This window comes from Apus apus, chromosome 7 (assembly GCF_020740795.1).
Source record: "Apus apus isolate bApuApu2 chromosome 7, bApuApu2.pri.cur, whole genome shotgun sequence".
In the NCBI taxonomy this organism is placed as follows: Eukaryota; Metazoa; Chordata; class Aves; order Apodiformes; family Apodidae; genus Apus; species Apus apus.
This window is the reverse complement of record NC_067288.1, coordinates 3,704,480-3,726,412: the sequence shown is the minus strand read 5'-3', so window position 1 is coordinate 3,726,412 and position 21,933 is coordinate 3,704,480. Positions and strand designations below refer to the sequence as shown.

The 21,933-nt window shown below is 41.4% G+C and overlaps 1 protein-coding gene across 7 annotated transcripts in view; it reads right to left on the bottom strand.

Annotated features, from left to right (window-relative positions):
• Positions 1-21,933, bottom strand: part of RASAL2 (RAS protein activator like 2) — a 146,764-nt gene that overhangs the window by 44,237 nt on the left and 80,594 nt on the right. For 6 of the 7 annotated variants that reach the window (XM_051625032.1, XM_051625030.1, XM_051625033.1 and 3 more), the window contains one exon: positions 10,493-10,599. In XM_051625032.1, the coding sequence (XP_051480992.1) occupies positions 10,493-10,599 (107 nt within the window). Of the gene's footprint in view, positions 1-10,492; positions 10,600-11,396; positions 12,293-21,933 lie in introns of those variants that run through there. The other variant, XM_051625035.1, reaches the window with a different exon arrangement.

Sequence of the window (21,933 nt, the reverse complement as noted above, 5' to 3'; positions counted from 1 at the left end):
AACAACCAAGTGACTCCTGCTCAATTTTCATCTGTAAAAATATCCCCCAAATCCACCCAGGCCACACACATGACATCTTCAGCAAATACAGCAAGATGGCCTGTCTCCTCTCTTCCACTGAGATTTGGGTGGCCAGGTATTACTGAAAGCTTATCCCACACCTGATGCTGGCTGGAAGATCTTGACAACACACGTAGATCATCCTCTCCCAAATCCCGGTGTAGGAGACAACCTGCTCACACACACCAGGGCCTGCCACAGGCAGCACAGAGAAACTGGGATGCCCTGTAGGAGAGGTGCTGCAGGGGACAAAGGAAGAGGCAATCTGTTTTCTGCACCTGAAGGCAGCGCTACATTTAAGTCTGCCCTTTTAATTTCTGATGCTTGCCAGCCAGCAAGCTCCTCGGGGGTGAAAGCTGCTATGTTCTCCTGAAATAGGAAATAAAATCATAAAGACTTGATACCTAGATACTGCAAAACGACCCTCCACAAATTTACATAGCATGCTGGGGGAAAAGGCACTGCCAAAAGGGAAGAAATGGTTTTAGCTGTGTGTGCCATTCAAACTCTAGCTGTGTTCCTGCACTTTTCTTGGTCCTGGTATTGAAAAAGTGCCTTTGAAAAAACCCTGTAATCAATAGATGCTCTTGGACTTCTCTTGGGGCCATTGCTGGAATTCAAGTAGAGGATGTACAGCACTTTCAAAGGCACTTTCATGTATTCTGACCTCTCAGCATAAAAGGTAACAAACCCAACTACAGGGATTCAGATCTGGTGGACGCTGGCTTCATTCCAGTACCTTTCAGGCTGCTCAAATTGCAAACATAAAATATCATGTTTCTCTCCCCTTAAGGGCAAATAAGACGAAGCTGACCCAATTCAGCAGGGGTCCAAAGCATTCATATTGAGTCATTCCAAATCCCACGCAGAGATGGACTGTGAATATTCATTTTTGTGTGCATGTATAATTTTAAATTGGCATCGCTTTAAAATCAGTGCAACATGTTCTTGGTTTAACTGAACATAATCTATTCCCTAATGAAATAAATATGCTATCTGGGGTTGAATAAGGCTATCCAGGGCTGACTACACACACACACACATAAATTAGGGTAAGAACATACTTTTAAGGATAAAAAATTATTCAGTGTACTTAATGGTCATTCTCAAAAGACTTGAAAATCTTTGCAGTATTTGCTCTCTGTACCTTGCTGGCAGTTCACACTGGGCCAGTGCTTACAGATGGACAACCTGGGAGCAGCATGAAAAATTCACATGTGCCAGAGCCTTTTGATTTCCATTTGCCAAAGGAAATACTTTTAAATACTGAATGCAGGTATAAAAAAGACATAGTGATGAAAAATACACTTCTATCTGCAAAAATACCATCTAACTGAAAGTTTTATTTCCTTTTCATTCTTTAGAGAAGAAGTCCCTGCTAATGCTAATAACTGTAGCTTATACCATTAAAAAGACAAACCCACTCTTGCTTCTTTTCTTACCAACACAAAATACAGAGCTGTTTGGTTCTTGTACCTCAATGTAACAAATTGTCTAACTTACATCATGGAACATATATATATTTTTTTTTAAATAGTGGGAATTTTGCTCCTTAAACACCCTAACACAAAAAGATGTAACTTTATTATCTAAACTGCCAGGAATCATGAGACTATGTTCTTAATAAAGTTCTAAATATGTGGTAGAATAAATTAGCTAAACTGCCAGGAATTATGAGACTACGTTCTTAATAAAGTTCTAAATATGTGGTAGGATAAATTAGCTAGGATGCAATCTGAAAAGATCAGTACCATGTAAATGTACTATTTTATGAGGAGTCCAGTGAGACAATAACATAGAATAATTGTGCCTCAGTCTCTCAATAGACAGACTTGATGGTCCACACCTAATAGGAAAAAACTCAGAACAAATTCCTCTCAGAACCACTGGTTTAGGGGAACAGGGATGGAATGGAGAGATGGTGGGGAGAGGGTGCAGCACACACAGTCAGGCATGTGGAATAGGTTCAGAGCAGGTTCATCATCTCAGCCAAAAGCATCAATCACTGGCGTGAAAAATCCCAGTGTTACAACATCTAAAAATAATTCAGTCCCACTGAGAATTCTATTCATCTCATTGGGAAGTTAAGCAGCTCATCCCACTGTGCCAAGATGAAGTTGCCATAGGAGAAATTCAGATAAATTCAGCAGGCTTTTGTAACTTCCTTCCATAGCCTCCAGGGGAAGGCACAGAAACTCTGACCTCCAGGTATGTTTACCTCAGGGATGGTGGTTGCTCAGGGCAGCTCTGAGGAAATGCTCACTCTGTGCCCCAGATGACAACTGCCTGTCCTTAATCTGAGTAGAACAGCCCATGAACTGCCCAACAAATTCAAAGACAGCCCGAGTATGAGCTCCTCGACTCTGACTGTTGCTCCCTATGGACCCACTGATTCTTCACTTGGAGAGAACAGCCCATGCATAATAAATAATGATTGTCTTTGTTGTTTTGATAGTGAAAGGTTAATTCAGCCATGAACTGATAAAACTATAGCTACAACAATGAATATAAATGCCACAGTATTAGTGGAAGTTTCAAAACAGAAAAACCAGGATAAGATGGGCAACGACAAAGGTTCACCTTATATCCAGTGCTGTGGTTTGCAGCACTGTTACCTACTTTAGGTATTTCTGGGAACACACAGACATTGCCTTCTGGAGGCTTGCAGTGCATCTCAAACATTTATAATTCTTGATGAGGAGCACTAATGCATTATTAATAACAGCAGGTGGGGTAACTTCATTTACAGAGCGGTGAGACTCGTCCTCTCTGAGAAGGACTGGATGGTGCAAAGAGAACACTCAAGTGACTATGGATGACAGCAGAACTGCCTCCCAACTACTGTGTGTTGTTAGTATGCAAAGAATTTAATTTCTTCAGTTGCTTACGAGCAGCTATCAAGAAAAAAAAAAGAAGCAGGGGAAGATAGCCAGGTCATAAAACAGAAACATACAACTAGCAAGATATTCCAGGGATTAGAAGCAGCCATGATGAAGTTTACTATCCCCTGTAGAACAAGAAAACCCACAATATAACTAGCAAGGAGGTGGAGAACGTTGCTTATGATCACAGTAACACTCATTATTAAAATATTAGCCTTTGAAAAGGCTCTCAGCCACTCACACAGAAGAAAAGCAGATGAAAACAATTACGTACATAGCTCAGTGGTAATATAAAGAATAAGACAGTGAATTACAACTGTCAAATTACACCATCAACTCAAAAAGCCTGGCACTATGTCACTGAAGATGTGGTTTGTGCACAGGTAGAGAACAATAAGAAACATGCTTGAACGTATAAACAAAGGATAAAGCACAATAAAAGTGAAGTGGTATTAGGTAAAGCTGCTGTAGCTTTCACACTAATGTACCACTCTCTTCTGATCTTCTCATCTCTGCAAGAAAACCAGAACAAAGCTAAACACCAGAAGTATAAACTGATTAAGGGCAGACAAGAGAGGGATTTACAAATGATATGTTTTAAAGACCAACTACTTCTTTTAGAAACAAAAGCAAGAAGGGATTATAAATGTATAAAACAAATAGAATGGAAATTAACTAAGCTCCTCATGCACACGGTTACATAAGAAAACCAAGGGACGATTTAATGTGAGAGGCAGCACATTTAAGTGATTGTCAGGAGACCTTTTCTAATGCTATGTATAAATCAGGCTGTAAAATTCTCTACCACAAGATATTACATAGACAATTTTTTTTTTTCCCCAGCTAGATTAAAAAAGGATTATGTGTTTATATAAGGAAGAACAACATATGTAGCTGCATTAGTCAGGTTTAAAAATAACAAGAGTGAGCAATTGTCATGCTCCAGGACACAAGCTGATCAACAGCAAGGATCAGGAAGGTATTTTTCCCCTGATGGGACAGCACTGCAGATTTGGCCAGATAACAATTTCAACTTCCCAACGAAAAATATTCTGCTGCCACAGGAGGGATGCGGAATGTTTAAGAGCAGTAATAAAACACCCCCAAAAACATGAGGAAATGGAGAGGATACCACAACACGGATACACTGATCTTGGATCTATAAATAAAATGGATCATAAGATTGCATGTATTCAGTGTGATATGCAGTCAAAAGTACTAAAGGGATCCTATTTCCAAATCATTGGGAAACATACTTAAAAATCCATGAGGAAAAAAGAGCTGGGAAGAGTGACACCAGCTTTTCAGGTCCCAGTTCAGGCAAGGTGTTTTGCATGGACAGAACTGGGAGCAGAGCCTGGCTCCTTGGTGGGAGCTGTCCCCATCAGGCACTATCATAAGAAAAGAGCATCCATAAAAGCCCCGGTCCAGGAATTACAAAATAGAGGTCAGAAGTCTGTCTAGAGAGCTCAAAAACAATGTTGACACACAATAAATATCATAAGAAACAGGTCACCTGAGTCCATCAGAGTGTTTAATCAAAGAACAGTTTGTCAACAAGTCTGCTGCAGCTGGTGAAGAACGTGGAGAAGTGATGGCCTCGAGCCTACCTCACCATGATCCAAGGGGCTGCATGCCTGTCTTTCCCTCACATCAAGAAAGGGGCAATGATTTCCCTGCTCCTGGCTCCTTGGTACCCTGGCAGATGGCCAGGAGGCAGCCCAACACTTTGAACCTTGTGATAATACGACATACATAATAATTAGGAAAATGAATGGAAGGGAGGTTTGTCAAAGCTAGTAACGTAAACCTGAGAGCTGGCTGCAGAAATATCTAAAAAGAGTAATTATGACAAGTGGTGAGGTATCAAGGTAGGAGAAAGGGTCCGGTGGGATGTGGTGGGGATAGTGGCATGATTGCTTCTGTTTAACATCGTTGTTAATGATTTGGAAGAAAAGTTAAACAGCACATTAATTACACTGAGCTATATTAAATTAGGAGGTGAAGCAAGGGCCAGCAAGGACAGAGAAATAACACAAAGGGTTGTGAGCAATTAGAAACTGATAACACACATTCCTGTGAACTTTAGTACCACAGCTTGGGCAATCAATTGAAGGGAATTAAAAACAGAAGAGCAAGAAAAGTGATAAAGGGGCCAGAAGGACTGATTTGCAGGGGATGCATTAATTAAACTCCACATAACTTCAGTAAGCCATGATTTGGAGGTGAAGAAAATCAGTCGCTACATGTTTAAATACTATTAAACCAAGGACAGCTGGAATGTGACCTGTATTTAAAGCTTTATACCTTCATAGATCCCCCTACATTAATTCCAGGGGAATGAGATAAAGTCAGGTTTACACCAAACGTGAGATAAAATGTTTCTGCTGTCACAGGCTGGATACACCCATCATCTGCCTCAATGCCCAAGTTGGAGGCAACAAATCTGCTTTGGCAGGAAGATACTGTGAAGGTTAGAGAGCCTATCAACAGTATTACCCCAGAATAAAGACACAGATGAGAACTTGGTGGCACCCATTTATAACAGAAAATCCACGGAATAACAGCCTGCATACCTAAGCCACCACATCACAGGCAAATGATTAAAAAAAAATTAAGCAGTGTTACTGTAAGAAAAACGGGTAAAGTGGAATTAAAAATGTTAATCTTACAGTAGGGAGGGTAGATTTGAACACAGACAGCTTCTCATGAAGGATGCCACGGTGCCTCAGGTTAATATGGATCAAAAATTCCATCGCTGCAATGGTGCTGACACAGAATTAAAAATATGTACTTGTGTGCCACCAGGTCACATGGGCAGAAAAGATCAGCCTTGTTCTAACCTGGCAGCACAACGGCAGCAGAGCAGTGCTCCGGAGAAGCAACAATCTTGCTGACTGCATAAAAGATGAGGCTGGGCAGCCACGAGATCTCATCAAGCTTTGACCTTCACTTAGGCTGGCTGCATTGTCTTCTGTTCCATTTAGCAGTGCTCTTAAAGAGCAAAGAGGCAGACAGTATTTCTATAGATCCAATTATACTCTTGACTAGAAACAAACCAAGGAAGGCAATCTGTAAGTATCAGTCTTCCCATCATATTCACACAAAGTTCCTATAAAAATAATTTTATTTACTTCAAAGACTGGGCTCTGGCTTTCCTATCTCATTTCCACTTGTTTCTTTGCCTCTTTCTTGTCTTTTTTTTTCCTAATAGCCAGCAGACATGGATGAATCATATATTACTTGCAACACCAACTCACAAACAAGCCTACCACAAAGAAGCAAAAATCAGAGGGCACAACACGAGTCTGAAGAAGGATTTAGCAATTCCTCGCTGCCCTGCCACTGCAGGAGCTCTGAGGATTTTGATAATCTCCTATTCATCCTGGCCCCTTGACTCTAAGGGCACAGCAACGAGGGAACATGGTAGGTTGCCACCGTGCTGGGGAACGGGATGCGCTGCGACGGAGACGCTCTGCCAGGACATGGTGTGTGTGGGAAGGGAAAAGCTGGTTTCTCGCCCATCCGTGCGTCACCGTGCCCACTTCTAGCCAGTTCCGTCTGCCTCCCTGTTTCTTCAGTCAAATAATATGCATTATTGAAAAGATGGCTTTTCCTATAGGTGCGTATTTATAAAACGGGACACATCTGTCTCTATGTGAGAAGACACACACGCTTCCCCACCTCAATTTTCCTACCTTTTGTGCCCTTCCATTCTACCTCAGTATTCCTCCCAGATACGCAGATGGTCCAACTGCGATGACAACAACCAAACCTAGAGGGAAACTTGATGTTTTACCTGCAGACAACAATGTTTGGGAGAATGGGAGAGATAAAAGGACAAGCACCAAGAGCTCTTATCTCTCTCTGTGCCATGTCAGCATTAGCAGAATGCACTTTATTCTCCTTGGTGAGAGATAACCAGAACAAACATGTTCCACATCCTGGCCCCGTTCAGTGGTTAGTCTTGAGAAAGATGTAACTACTGAAATTCTACTTGTCACACAACAGTAAATTTAAACATAAGTCTTTTCCACCAGCACACATTCAGGAGGTAGGAAGGCAAATTTCCTGAACTCTGCAAAACAGCCCCTTAAATGAAATCCTTCGTTGACCACTGTCACTGAAATGACTACTTAAAAAAATGTCTCGTCAAGGAAATGTTCACTTAAAGGCCATTACGCTGTTATGAATCAAAATTCCAGATGCCAAACAAATTCCAATTAGCAGTATTAAAAAAACAGATGCCTTTTTTCTGAGTAAGTGCCACTGCCTGGTGTTCCAAAGGAAAAAAAAAAAACCTGCACAGAACATGCTGGAAGCCACTGTCCTATTGAGAAGACAGCTTTTAAATAGCTCTACTGAGAGGCAAACTTAAAAAGCTGTAAAAGCAACTTATTATGAAAGTCTCAGCATAATTTTCCATCAGTATGGAAGAAGGTTAAGCTGTCCCCTGCCTTAAGCTGCTTTCTGTTAGAAATCCAAGCAGTGAGTAGCAGAGGTATGGCACAGAGTCAGGTCCACAGAAAGAATAACTGAGACAGCACTACACTGCAGCTGCCTAGAGCCCTGCAACCTCTCCTGGAGGTGTCAATGTTTGGGAAAAACAAAACCACAAGTTCTCCTATTATTCATCTGCTTTATATACATAATACATCCCTGTCAAATCAAGATGATGCACAAATTTAAAGCCAGCCCAGGCTCCCTTACATCCTCCTCTTGAAGCTCTACTCAGACCACTGATACAAGACTTCCACAGGCACCCAAGTCATCTTACTTACTTCTGAGAGCTGGGAAATTCTTAATACAGATGAAAGGAAGAAGCACGATTCCTCCCTGTCTTATCACCCACCTATCAGATGTGTGCCAATCCACAAAGTTAACAGGGTATTTTATTTCAGTAGTTTTGGCTTGAGTTCATCTGTATTCTTAAGCAATCTTGACTTCTAATTGCAGCTTGCCCTTTTAAACAGATCAGAAGTTGGCACGTTGTAAAACAGGGTGATCTCAGACCCCACCTGTGCTGCAACCTGCTAAGGAGTAACAGCACAGAATTGGGTTATTCAGAGCAAAACCTACAAGCCAGAAGCCTTGTCCCTGTGACAAAGGCAGGAGGGTGCATTATGCTCCTGGGTACACAGGTGGCCAAACAGACAAAGGAGCATAATACCAGCTACATGTGGCACAAATAGCTTCTAGGTTTTTTGCTGGTTTGTGCCCAAGCAAGGCAGCCCTGTACTGCTTCCTGAGCCTGTTTGCCAGAGTCCTAAAAGCCCAATATACTGCCAGGGGAAATGAGAAACATTCTGCAAGGTTCTTGTTTTGAAAGGGAGCAGGAGCTAAGAAGTACTAGAGAACTATTAGAGAAACATTAAAGCATTACTTAAAAGATACTATCAACATTTAAAAAATGGCACCACCATGAACAAAGAAAAAAGGAGAAAAAACCCAATACAGATAATAATCAAACACTTCTGATTGCTTGCAATCAGACTTACAACAACACATACATCTCAAGGCTAGGGCGATTACTTATAGATGAAGGCAATGAAGATGAGAATAGGTAGGACTTGGGAAGGCTTTTGGAGTTCAAAAATCATCCTGGAACTCTGTGGCCCATGGGCTCAGCATGAAAATCTCAGAACTTGACATGAGAAAATATTCTTGTGGCAACTTCACATGCAACTAGACCAAGACCCTTTTTTCTCCAACTACCATCAAACAGGTCATTGGAGTGATATAGGATAATTTATAGAATCACAGAACAGCTGAGATGGGAAGGCACCTCTGCAGATTGTCTAGTCCAGCCCCCCTGATCAATGCAGGATAAACCAGAGCAAGATGCTTAGGACTGTGTATCCAGTTTGTTTTTGAATGTATCTCCAAGGCTGGGGACTCCACAACCTCTCCAGAAAACCTGTTCCAGTGTTTGGTCAATCTCACAGTGGATAAATGGGTTTTCTTGCATTTCAATGGAATTTCTTATATTTCAGTTTGTGCTCACTGCCTCTTGCCTGAGGAGCCTGGGTCCATCATCTTTATTCCCTTCTATCAGGTATTTTGCCAAGATTATTTGCTCTGAGCTTTCTGTTTTCCAGGCTAAGCAATGTATTCTGCTTTAACTGCTACTTCAGATGTTTTTTGAACTAGAAGAAAATGTCATTCATGGTCTTTCAAGAGGCATTAGAAGTTCAAATCCTGTTCTGACAAGAAAGCCTCTACAAAACAAATACTCTTAGTCAAACATCAGAACGTGCTGTCCAGCAAGGCAGTGCACTCTGCATCCTTGGAGGTTTTCAACACCTGATTGGGAAATGCCCTTCCTGAGCAACCTGATCTAAGTTGGTCTAGCTTTGATGAGGGGGATAGATCGGAGACTGCCAGAGGTTCCCTCCAATCTATATTATTCTGTGACAGAAAAGTGACCAAGTGTGGATACCCAGTCTGTACACTGCTTCCTTGGTCTCTTAAGTCCGATAAATCGTGAGTCTCCAGGATGCCTGAAACATTCTATACACTCTGACCAACCTCAGAATTTTTATAATTTAAATACCTATCATTAAATCCTTAGCTTTTTTTTTTTTTTAATATTATTTTAAAAAGTACATAATGCAGGATTTAATCAAAAAACAAGTTTCACACAGTTTTGGATCTAAAGTGAGCTAGGAAGTGTGCTTAAAAGGGATGAGTGCTATCTAAGGCAAAGCAAGAACATACACACTAAGGTACAGAGATGATACTCATGTCCATAAGGAATATAAAACATCCCCAATATTCACTAGACAATTCTTCTCATGATTTTAAAGTAGGCAGAGTACTTGCAAAAAATAAAGAAGGGTACGAAAAACATTTGCAATGCTCAAGTTAAATATGATAAACCACAAACAAATACTGTTAAAAAAATTACTGAGCACCTCATTTTAACTTGAAGCATTAGCCCTCAGTCTAATAATAGAAAGGCCCTTGTGCTCTTGGATACCCTGACCAAAGACTGACACAAGCAAGAAAATTTGGACTCTTAACTGAAAATGTCTCTTGCAGACTCACAGCCACCCGGACTCGTGACAAAAACTGAAGTGCTAAAGAACAATGAACACACCTGCAGAAATTTCATCAGCTTCCAAATAAAATCTAAAGCCATTTCAATTTTCTATGTACTTCACATATGAAAAATATGTGGGGAAAAACGACATGAGGGAAAACCAACATGCTACCACCAACCTACAGGAACTTTTTTTCCTCCTCAAAATTGAATATGCAATGCAATCCCTGGTGATGACTTCAAAAGTATTTATCTAGGTTGCTGCCCACATTAACACTGATGTTCCACTGTCTGCAACTTCAGATTAAGGCAATGAAAATAAGCAAGTTACAGATCTACCAGAAATCTCTTGACAATACATGACAGTTGATAGCAGTACCTCCTGCTCTACAGAAATATTAACTAAATATTCTTTTTTGCAGAGCTTAGTTATACACTGTGATATTTTAAGGCTCTCCTCTGACTCAATGAGGAAATAAAACCTCCTTTGGAGGAGAGAGACACTTACTGGCACTTTGAAAGGAGAAGTATTCGAAGCATCCATGGAGTTGGTTTTCTCAGAGGTGCTGGTCCCGGAGATGCTCCGTCTGCGAGGAGATCTCTCTGCTGGGACCTCTATGGAAGAGGGGGAAAAAAAAAAAAAAGATGAATGGGTGCTGGGGGGTGGGGAATAGTCAGGTTTTATGCTCTGTAGGACAGACACCTCCGCAAAGTTTCGAGTGCATTACTAAACTGCTGAATTACATTCACCTGTTTTTTTCTATACCTTATTTAACTAGTACATCACAGTGGCATTTCCACGGGCAGATTCAAGGTTGTGAAGCTGATTTTATTATAGGTAACAGCCAATTAAAATAAAAAATGATGGCAAAGATCAATACTCAAACATATTTAGCATTCTGTTACAGTTTCTGAGATAGTATTCAGAGAACTTCAAATTTTTATTTCTTTTTAAACAGAAGCAATGCAGTGATGAAGAGCTAAAACTAAGACAGAGGGAGGCTCAATTTTAGTCACAGCTGAACACAATTTGACAGAGGTCAAAGTTCAGTCTTATATGATCACACTACTTGCTCAAGCCATGCAACCAGCAGAAGACTCATAACTGCCCAGATAATATGACATATATTTCTGCAGATTAAAAATAAATAAATAATAAAATAGGTCAACTTCTCATTCTGGCAATATGACCTTACTGAGATACGACTTTGGCATCTTAAATCCATGCAGGCTGATCTGACAAGCATAAATACTCATACAAGATGCACCTCTATCTTTTTCTAGTATAAATACCAGAATAAAGGTATATTAAAGTATACAGACTATTAAAAATCTCTACACAAACACACATACACTTTACAGATGTGTATTTTTATATACAGCTAGATCCACACACATATACATACAGATACCTTTATCACAACTGCTGCCCATCTCCAGCTCAATTGCCAGACTTAAAGGAATCCAGCTTCACAAAACATCCCCCAACACAGGGAGGGAAAAAAATCACTTCCTAGGAGAAAGTCCATTGTTATCTTCTGAATCTTAAAGAAAAGGAGTGAGCCGTGACTCCAGACAGTGACATTTTGACTCCTGCCGTTTTCCTTTCAAGAGACAGATGCAGCTTAAACTTCCATTTCTGGCCACCTGGCCCTGGGGATCCGTGCTACTTCCACTTAGGAGAAAGCTGGGTCCCTCCGTTCCCCCTCCCTTCCCACAGCTTGCAGGAGCAAGTGAAAAAGCAGCACACAGGACTGCAGCTCCTCAATCAATCGCTCCGACTGCACATCCTCATTAGTTACTTTCAGGCTATTAACAGACGCCCAACTGCCGGCTCCCCTCTGCTACTGAAAATTTCCCTGTGTATCCTGATTCACAGCAGCAAAAAAAACCAACAACAACAACAAAAAAAGGTTTACAGAGATAGACAAGCCAGCTGGTGCTACGAGAGCAGTGTTCTCCTCAAAATAACTGAAGATAAAAAGGAGAAAAAGCCTTCATCGGGGATAACGTTACTTGTGATGTCTTTGCATACCCGATTTTGATTTCACCAGAGTCACAATATGTGTCTCCCGTGGATGCCTGGAGAACAACAAAATGGAGCATACTGAGCAAGAGGCTAAGAAATCTGGACCCTGCAGTCCTGGTGTCTCACACTGTAGGTATTTCTCTTTTAAAAAAAAACAAAACAGAGTGCTACCATTCAGCCTCTCACTCTGCTTGTAACCAGCGATGGGGAAAGAGCTGTTAAGAGGGAGAACAGCCTCCTGAACTGGACAAACCAAGGCTACCACACAATGTACAGCAAGCTGGGAAATGGGCAGGGCACAGCCACCCACTGCCCACCACGAGGACAATGCACAAGTCCTGCTCACACCAACCAAGCAAATCACCAGCTGTCAGAGCTCTCCGTAACTGCCCCAGAGCAACACCACTTGCAGGGACATTTCTCCTTTGGCTGAGGAGCAGCACCAGGCACTTTCTCTTCCAGCTAAGGAGGCATTGCCTGTTCCCGTGCTGGAGGGTAAGTCCCCGTCAGGGCACCTTTAGAGAACAAAGCACTTGGAGCAGAGCCAGTGTTAGACCAAGGCTTTTGAATAACTGTCAGTGGCACCACCTCAGGAGCCTTTGCAGAGGTTGCTGGTTTATTTGAAGATGAGCTCTTTTATACTGCCAACCTCCTCCCCCTGCCTCTGCGAAGGGAAACTTATTTCCTGCAGCACCTGTAAGTGCTGCTCTCCCAGAGAGAGCTGTAGGATGTAGGATTTAAATGATCCCTTCTGCTGTTCTCACTGTAAAAGTAAGGGAAGCAAACAGGAGCGATATAGTCACTTGGAACTGGGGACTAAAGGGAGCACCTTGTATTTTACATCCCACAGTAATGCCTAACGTAGTAGGTTTGGCTTTCTCCACTTCTCACACACAGGAAATCACATCAAAGCTGCTTCAGTAATTTAACACACTCTGTTAACTCTGCTGAGTCATAAATGAAAACAGAAGCCTGAATTCCCCACTATTTTCAACAATAGGTTCTGCAGGAGGGGCAGTTTCAAAAAAGTTTAAGTTTAAACCAAATGGAGTTGAAAAGCTACAAGGAACATGCCTGGCTCTCCTCACCTTCCTTCTTCCCCCTACATCCACCCAGCAGCAATTCAGCTTCTCTGCAAATAAACCACAGATCCCATCAGCAGAATGAGTTTCTCTGTTCTCAGATCATCACAGAAGTGTACCAAATAAGGAAAACAAAACATCCACAAGATACCCACAAGAAACTAAAAATAAAACTACCTTTCCCTTCCTTCTCCTTTCAAAAAAACAAGAGCAAATAAAAAACCATGCTCAGTCTCCAGGAAACAGAAAGAAGACCTAGATATAGTAAAATTGTCGAGATACGTTAACTGGAAAACAAAACCTAGAGCAACCTGCTACGATGTCTGCAGAACAGGGTTTTTTGCTGAGTCGTGTAAAAAAATCTATACTGTCACCACCAGGCAAAAAATTAGACAGTTCCCTCCCCTGCTCTGCAAGTAATGCTAGAGGCTACTCCTGCATCATCTTCACCTGCTGTAAAAATCAATGCACCTCGCATCGGCTTCGTATTCAATTACGAGTGCTTTCTGCATTGCTCACTCTCAGGGACCAAGACTACAGATAAATTACATTGTTCCTACAGATGAACAATCTGAAACCCTTTTCATCCACTCTCAATTACTGGGAAGGAAAAAAAAAAGCAAAAAAACCCAAAAAAACCCAACAGACTGATCTTCCCCTTTTCAACCTTAAAAATATAATCCGTCATACAAATAAGTTGTAAACATCTTTATGAGACACTTCATTTATCACCTCATATTTTGGTGATATGGAGTAATATTCATGTGAATAAATATTTATGCAAGTAACTATTTATGCACTACCTGGAAATAGTGACAAGTTAGCTGAGGCAATTACTCAGTAATGGCAGGTGCCTCTGAAGAGGGGACTGCCCACAGATACATTGAAGGCAGGTCTCTCCTCACATCTTTGTATTTCACCACTCTCTGCAACAACAGCTGGTTTTGTTGGCCAGAAGGCAGGTTTGTGTAAGGCAGGTGCCACTTACAAATATGAGTAGTGGTGATGACTGCCCTCCTTTGAAGGCAACCATCTTGGCCACAGAGGCTTCAATGACCTCCAGCCAGGAGGTCTGAATTTCCAGGATGTGAATTTCCTATTGCTGTGTGCTCTGGCCCCTTGAAATCCAAAACCTTGCTGCTGTGGGAGTACTACTTCGGTGCTGTGAAGAAGTTTTTCTCAGGGCAGGAGAAGCAGATATGAAACAAACCCCCCAGCCTTGCAGGACAGTGCTTGCTACTCTGTCTCAATTTTTCTGTTTTAGAAATGGATTGGCAAAGGGCAGGAAAAACAATCACGAACAATGAAACATCCTCAGGGGTTACAGCGAAAAGAATGATGTTACTGAACTTGCAAAGAAGGTCACAGAAACAAAGATGACAGGGGTGTCCGTGACTTGGCAAAGGGTAAATGCAACCAAACACAGTCCCAGTGCAACTTGAGTCAAGACTGTGGCACCTTTGAGGCCAGGCCACCTCCTCCCAGGACTGGCAGGAACATCTCCAGACCTGAGTTCTTGCTTATGAAATCCAGGAGGTGACTAAAACAATCTCAAAAGTCTACCTGGAGATGCAAAATAGGGGTAAACATGTAGGCAAGTGTAACTCATATCAGTTCTCATAAGGGGCTGGTACTGGTCCCTGTCCCAGTGACCAATGGGTCAGACCATCTACTCCAGCCTGGCAGGTCCTACATTTCTATAACACAGTTCTCAGGCTGGTCACATTCTGCATACCAGCCTTTTATCAACTCTGACTGTAAGTAGTTCAGAATAATCAACCAATCGTCACAATCAATAACAAAAGTCACAATTTTATCAGTTGTGACTTTTAACAGTTCTGGTAACACGTGGCTTAGCACTCAGCAACTACCTGCTACAACATCCTTAGCTCTGATGTGCAATCAAGATTTGGATTCATGCAAGGCCACATTTACCATCCACTGAAGAAAAAAAAAATCATGGTACTGAAAAAAATGATTTCCCAAGCCACAGATTTTGTTGTGTAAGAAACAAAATTTAAAAAATCTGTCCTCAAAGTAATTCTACAAAGTATCTTTATTTCATATCTTTGTGCTGTCTTTACTAGGAAGGGGGCAGGCTGCTGGTATCTATATCTACTGGTTAGGAAAATAAAAGATACAGTAAGATTCCAGGGATTGGGACTTTTGTTTTGTCTGCACACACCTTGGTGTGATGGTACCTTGGTCTGAAACTAGAGGGGACAAAATATGATTCATCAGAAAGAACCAACTCATTCTGCCTCTCAAGTCTAGCTTAATTACAGGCATTGGAAAAATACAAACCCAGTTCACTACAACAAATTACCTACCCAGAACCAAGTGTTCCCAAAGATTGCCTCTCAGGTGCACTTGGATTAAAAGGTCCCCAGCTCAAACAAAAGAAAACCCCACCCAAATATTTTCACCCCCTTTTATAGCTACCTTGGCACTCCCCAGGAGAACACTGTAATTGCTGCTGGTCAGAGCAGTAGCTGCACGATTAAACAATCCTGCAATTAGCCTCTTGTCTGAAGGAAGGATCCATGAACTACATAGACTACAGCACTTTTTTTAAAGCAAAATCTGTTTTAAATGTTTCAGCACTCATGCAGCAATAGTCACCACTAGACAAACAAATCTAAATATTTACCTTTTATCTACACCATTTCAGAAATCCATCTGCCTGGACAGGTTATGACACATTTCAAACGTGGTAGCACCTAGTGGCTGCTTCCCAGGATGCAGCAAATGCAGCCCAAGCAGCATTTCTGCCCCAAAGAGTTTACAGCACTAATTTGAGATGAGGCACTACCAGAGTGTGACAGACCCTACATGGGAGGCAAGAGGGAAGTGCAAATAAGATGTGCAAAATAAGTAAGTACCTTCATGGGTCTCTGGGCAATTATTTTTATTTAAATAGACTTTATACTAAAGTAATTACCCCCAGATAAATAACTGAATCCTGGGGGGGGGCAAAATAAAGAGTATCTTGAGGAAGGAATTGGGAAAAAAATTATCTTTGTCACTGAAGAATTTTAAGAACAGCATCGACAAGTGTTTTTCTTTAGAGGACAGACAGAAGAGATGCTACTGGGCATGTGGCAGTGGACTAGAAAGGACTAAAGGATTTCAAGGCCTCCTTCAGCACTATATTCTACTCTGTCCAAAAGCCAAATAGTCTGATGGAGTAACTACAAAAGAAATACAGAATTGAAACCTGTGGCACTTGAACCTTTGTGACTTAGTATTTCTTTTGCAAATGCACTTAAAGAAATAATGGGCTCATATCTAAGCTTGGACGAGTTGGAGCACTTCTGGGTTTGCTGTTGGCAGCTAGTTTTTGAAGATGTTGTTCACAGATGTAACCACCAGTTGAATGGCTTACTACAGAGGTAAACACAGATTTAATATTTGTTTCATGGACACCAGGAACTGCAGAGCTTGTTTCTTACAAAGAGAGTACACCAAAAGTTTTAGCTTGTAGATACCAGATAGATACCACAGATACTCTGCTACATTTTCCTTAACTATTTCCATTGCAAGTTGCTGATCACCTACCACAGCACATAAATAATGAAGGTGTTTGTTTGACTCTGATGGTTTGGACTCCTCCTATGTGAATATATGGGAAAAAAATAATTAATTAAACCCAACATCTACATACCTATAATTAAAACATAATCATTATGCGAATGCTCATCAAGTGGGAATATTCAGGTGGGCTGCTAATTCAAGTATGTTCATTCCAAATAAACTACTGCATTAAGCCTATTGAAAAGGGAGTATCTAATTCACTTTTAGAGCCCTTTAAAAATAAATCAACATTTCAACAAATACAAAAATTCAGTATGTTCCCAGGCAATTTGTGACACATCAGGACAGCAGATATGTTCAGTAACATGGCATTCTCAACTTCATTAAGACAGAAGAGACTCTTTTTGTCTCATTCTCTCTTTAGGGTCTTTTCAGAGTGCTCATGTGGCAGCACTAATGAGAAAGAGATCTTCTTGGGTGCAGCCAGTATTTAGTTATGGTTTCTTCTACCTCGGTGAAAATACATACCAGCTGACAAAATTAGAGATAGTAATAAAAAGCAGAAAGATAGAAAGTGCTAGGACATTTAGAAAAAGGAACAAGAAGAAATGTCTGAACAGCATCTCTCAGATGGGTGTTGCCTAATGAATAGCAAGCCTTGTAAAAAAATAAATAAAAATGTGAATGTTTTATCCTGGAGTAAGAATTCTCTCTCATTTTGCTCACTTGGGAGAATTCACAGAGTGTCATAAAAATTTAACTAAATGCCTACGTAAGAAGCTTAGGTTAAAGCAAATTCAAAACCCTTGATCTGTTTTAAGTCCCAAAGCCCAAGTTCGTGTTCTGACTAAAATACATTATGCAAATTCCACTAGGTATCACTTTAAGAAAAAAAAATATTGAAATTTCCAGTGATAGCTTTTCCACATTTATCAAAACAACTAGACAGGGGGGAACAGCTGTAAGAAGATACATCAGAGAGAACACAAGCAAGACACAGCACACTGAAAACTGCACAAAAGCTACCAAGCCTGACAAGGGAAATATAAAGGGAACTCTGCAAAGCTCACTTGCTGTGGAACTCCATCATCAAACAACTGCTGGATACCAGTTATGTTCAAGAACTCTCCCAGTCCATGACCAGGGGTGTTCAAAGAAGATACTGTGCTTAACTAGGGATTCAGTTGATCACTCAAGCCTTGCAAGATGATCCAGGTAAATATCAAAGATTTTTCATTTAGAGACAGGTAATTCTTTTTGTGTTAGACACTTGCATTGTGCTGGCATAAAAAAAAAAAAAAAGTAATTGAATTAGGGCCCAGTTCAGAAGGTGCATAGCAAGCAACATAAATGACAGCAAAAGTCACTTAAGAGACATTTCAGTCTTGATTCCAAAAGGACTTTACAGTCTGAAAGACAAGACCTAACATGCAAAGCAGATTAATACCCAGAGGAGGCTGAAAGAATATCATAGAAGACAATAATTTTTGGCTTTCAAGTACTGGCTCTCAGAATTTCTTTTTGCAGAGTGTTCTGAGGAAACTGTCTGTGGCATTTAGTGAGGACAACATCAGCTGTTTTTAGACTGATGCATTCACTTTGAGGTGGAGGAACCAATCGTCCAGCTCTGCAAACATGAGGCAGAGATGAAACAGATGCACATCCCTGAACTCTTCCACACCCCCTCTGCGTGAGGTGCGTGGCCATTCAAAATTTGGAATAGCTGCCCTTTTTTCATGTCCTCATGCATCAGCCTCTAAAGCCTCTTGTAACGCTTGACCCTACACACAGCAATACAAATTGCCTGGACAAATGTGCCAACACAGAAGCAGGCACAAGGAGCTGCTGCACATGACCTGGAGACGTTGATGTCCTCGTTAGTTCCTAATGATCTTGGACTGTCCCTGCTAATTCACATTACCTTGTGTTTGCTGCAGAGATTGCACACAGACAATTCACGCAGATCAGCTGATGCGTGCTAACTTGTTCCCGCAATGTAGCATGTTTAGAGGCTTATGACTTTGGAACACATTAGTATAATATCAATATTTATTATCCTCATTATTAAGCAACAGCCTTGAGCCACGGCTTTCAAAACCAATCTTCTTACTGTCTGCATGAGGGCTGTGAATTGAGGCATTCTCTAAAGAGCAATCCTTTGCTCTGCTTGTTGGGATATTCACAGAAGCAACTGACTCTTGGATGCATCGGGGGTCGACAGCTCCTCCTTGTTCCTCTCCACAGGCCAGAAGGCTGCTCCAAGCTTCAGTACCTCTTGCTCACTGAGGCAGGATTTTGCCCCTGAGCAGTAAGAATTACTGCTATGGACACACAAAAAGAATCCTGATGTAAAGATCTGAGGGATGTCTCTGAACCTTAAATACGATCCCAGAGTTAAGGCACCATTTAGGAACTGGCAGCTCATTACAAAAAAAAAAAAAAAAAGGATAATTTAAATAAAAATGTTTGGATGCAAAAACTGGTACCTTCAACAGCTCAGCTTTGCAACACACTTCAGATTCTGAAAAAATATTTCCTGGGTTTCTGGGGTGGGATTTAGGAGACATGTTAAGGGTGTCTCGATGGGGAACAAAACATGAATGCAGGCACACATGTAAGGGTGGAAACTGGGACCTCTTGATGAGCAGCACTAGTGCCCACCCCATAGTCTTGTCCCTGTTCAAATCTGGTGTGATATTCCCAAGAAGGCCACAGCACATAGCAGTGAAATGTTAGCAAATCTAAATAGACTCTGTGGGAGCCCTTTCTTTTCCTCCCACACTCTGTACTGTTCTGCACCAGCTAAGTAAGAGAACTGCTCACCTTAGAGAGCCCAGTGTAAACTCTATCTACTGAAATCTACAGCTGTGCCAGATACTGGCCTGTGGTCTGGATGAAGGACAACAAAACTGGGGGGAAAACAGCATCTGGATTGGCTGTCACCTACCTGACTGACAAAGATCCATAATGGTGTCTACTGTGTCTTGGGGGGAGAAGGAAAATACATTATCACAGATACTGAAACAAACATTATCTTACATAGTCCCTGGAAAGGAAAAGAGGCACACATATCAAGCAGCCTGTCTGAGCAGCTCAAATATCAAAATAGAAAGAAAACAATCTGCATCCTGAGGACAACAGAAACCATTAAGGAAAAGAGGGAATGATTTGTGGAGTGGAATTAAAATAACAAAACCAAATAATAACAGTTTGACATAGCAACAGCCCAAAGGGAAAGACAAAAACAATTACCAGCTTCTATGTGTGAATTCTGTTTAGCACACTTTCAACCTTTACTGGTATTTACACTCGACTACAAATAAAAGAATAGCTTCAATTTTCTACCTGAATGCAGTTCAACTAATGTGCAAATACCAGAAACAGAGCACAGGATTGTCTGTGCTTCCTAGATTTGATCTCTATGCTAAAGAAGTATCTGATCCTGTGGCTGAAATTTTTATTCTAAATGCATCTAAACATTTCTCTTAAGAAGAAAACTCAGCAGGTTCCTGTTTGATCTGACTACCATCATACAATTGACAAGTTAAGTTGGAGAAGCTGACAGAAATGAGTGGAAGCAGAATGAACACAGTGATCTGCTGGTCAAATGGCACAGAGAAGAAAAACAGACCAGTAAGTAACAGTGGTTAGTCCAGAAACAATTTTCCACATGGCACATGCCCATTTATAACTTGACCTTTGTCCCATGTGTTTGCAACTATTTCAAACAGATTGCAAGCAAGTTCAATGAACAATTGCATGCCACTTAAAAGCTTTTAAAAAGAAACAAGGTCGGGTTAACCAAAGGACTGAAGAAATTAAGTGCCAGTGAAAGTAGAAAAGGCTCCCTCATAACGTGTTATAAAAATTAAAATAATAGAGTTAGTTCCCTACCGTACCAAGAAACGAGAGAAGGCTTTTCTCATCTTCTGTGCTGCTATCCAGCCATTCAGCCACATCACCAGGAGAAAGAAGACTCATTCTCCAGCCAGAAAACTTTTCCATACAGAAAACAATGAATGAACGAAGCAAGGTAGGAAGGGTGGGGAGGAGCTGATGGTCTTGGGATTCCAGTACTCCAGTTACTGTCTACACTGACAACATGAGAGCATGATCCTGCCCACTTCTCTCAACCCTATGTCTGGCAGCCTGTATTGATAAAGCAGGCATGGGTGGAATCAGTAAGGGATCTCTACTTTTTGTCCCTTTGTGTAGGGTTTCCGTCCAAGCAGGAACACAAATAAGGCAAAAAAAGGGAAGTAGGGGAAACTGAGGTTTAAAAATCCAAAAAAAAAGTAGAAGGTTATGATAGAAACATTTTAAGTAAAAAGAAAAAATAGGTCTCAGTGCTGAAACAGCTGAAATAAGTCAGCACAATAGCTCCTCAGCTATGTGTTAGATATCCCTATAATTCCTTACAGTGTTGGCTTTGTTTCTAGGCTCAGGTACTATGCTTCATGCTCAAAGAAAAAAGAGCAAGCTGAGAGGCAATTTAAACACCCTCCCCACTGCTGAAGAGCCTGCATTCCCCTGTTTACAAGTCCTCTCCTGCTCCAGCTATTATAACAGCATCCCAGCCTTTCTTACAATGAATTTGTTCATGCAATGGCAGGTTGATCAATCTGTGAATAGGAAGCTCCCACCCCTCCCTCTCCCCTCCTCCTGCATGGCGGCGGCATTGATCAGCAATAATGGCATCTGCTGCTGCCTGCCAACAGCAGCATTAGAGAGAGGGGAACTGCTCCTCTTCCTCAGCAGCAGCCACAGCCCTGCTGGGCTTCCTGCTCCTCTTCCTCAGCAGCAGCCACAGCCCTGCTGGGCTTCAGCCTCGGCAGCAACGGGGCAGCTGAGAAAGAGGTAAGGAGAGAGCAGCGTTCTTGGGGGTCTGAAGAAGTCAGCAACCCTGGCAGACGGTTATTTATTTATCAACAAGCACAACAACAAAGATAAATGCGGAGTAATTCTGCTCCGTCTAGACGGCGAGCTGGCTCTGCACAGCTTTGCATTGAAGACTTGTCAGCGAGCCTTTATGAAGGGTCACATTTAATTGTAAAAGATTTACAGTGTATGATTTATTCCACACAAAAGAGCATTTTGCAGGTTTAAACATGCAGGAGCAGAGACGGAATCCTCATAAGTGAGGGACTCCTGGGCCCCACAAATCAAAATTGCCTTTGTCCTCAGGGGATGGAGCTGATGCTCTGATCAAACTGCGCTCTTTAAAGAGACAGCTGCCTTTTGTTTCCCGTTTTCTGAACCTGTCTTTATTTTAAATAATTTATACAGTTGCCAATCCCTATTACA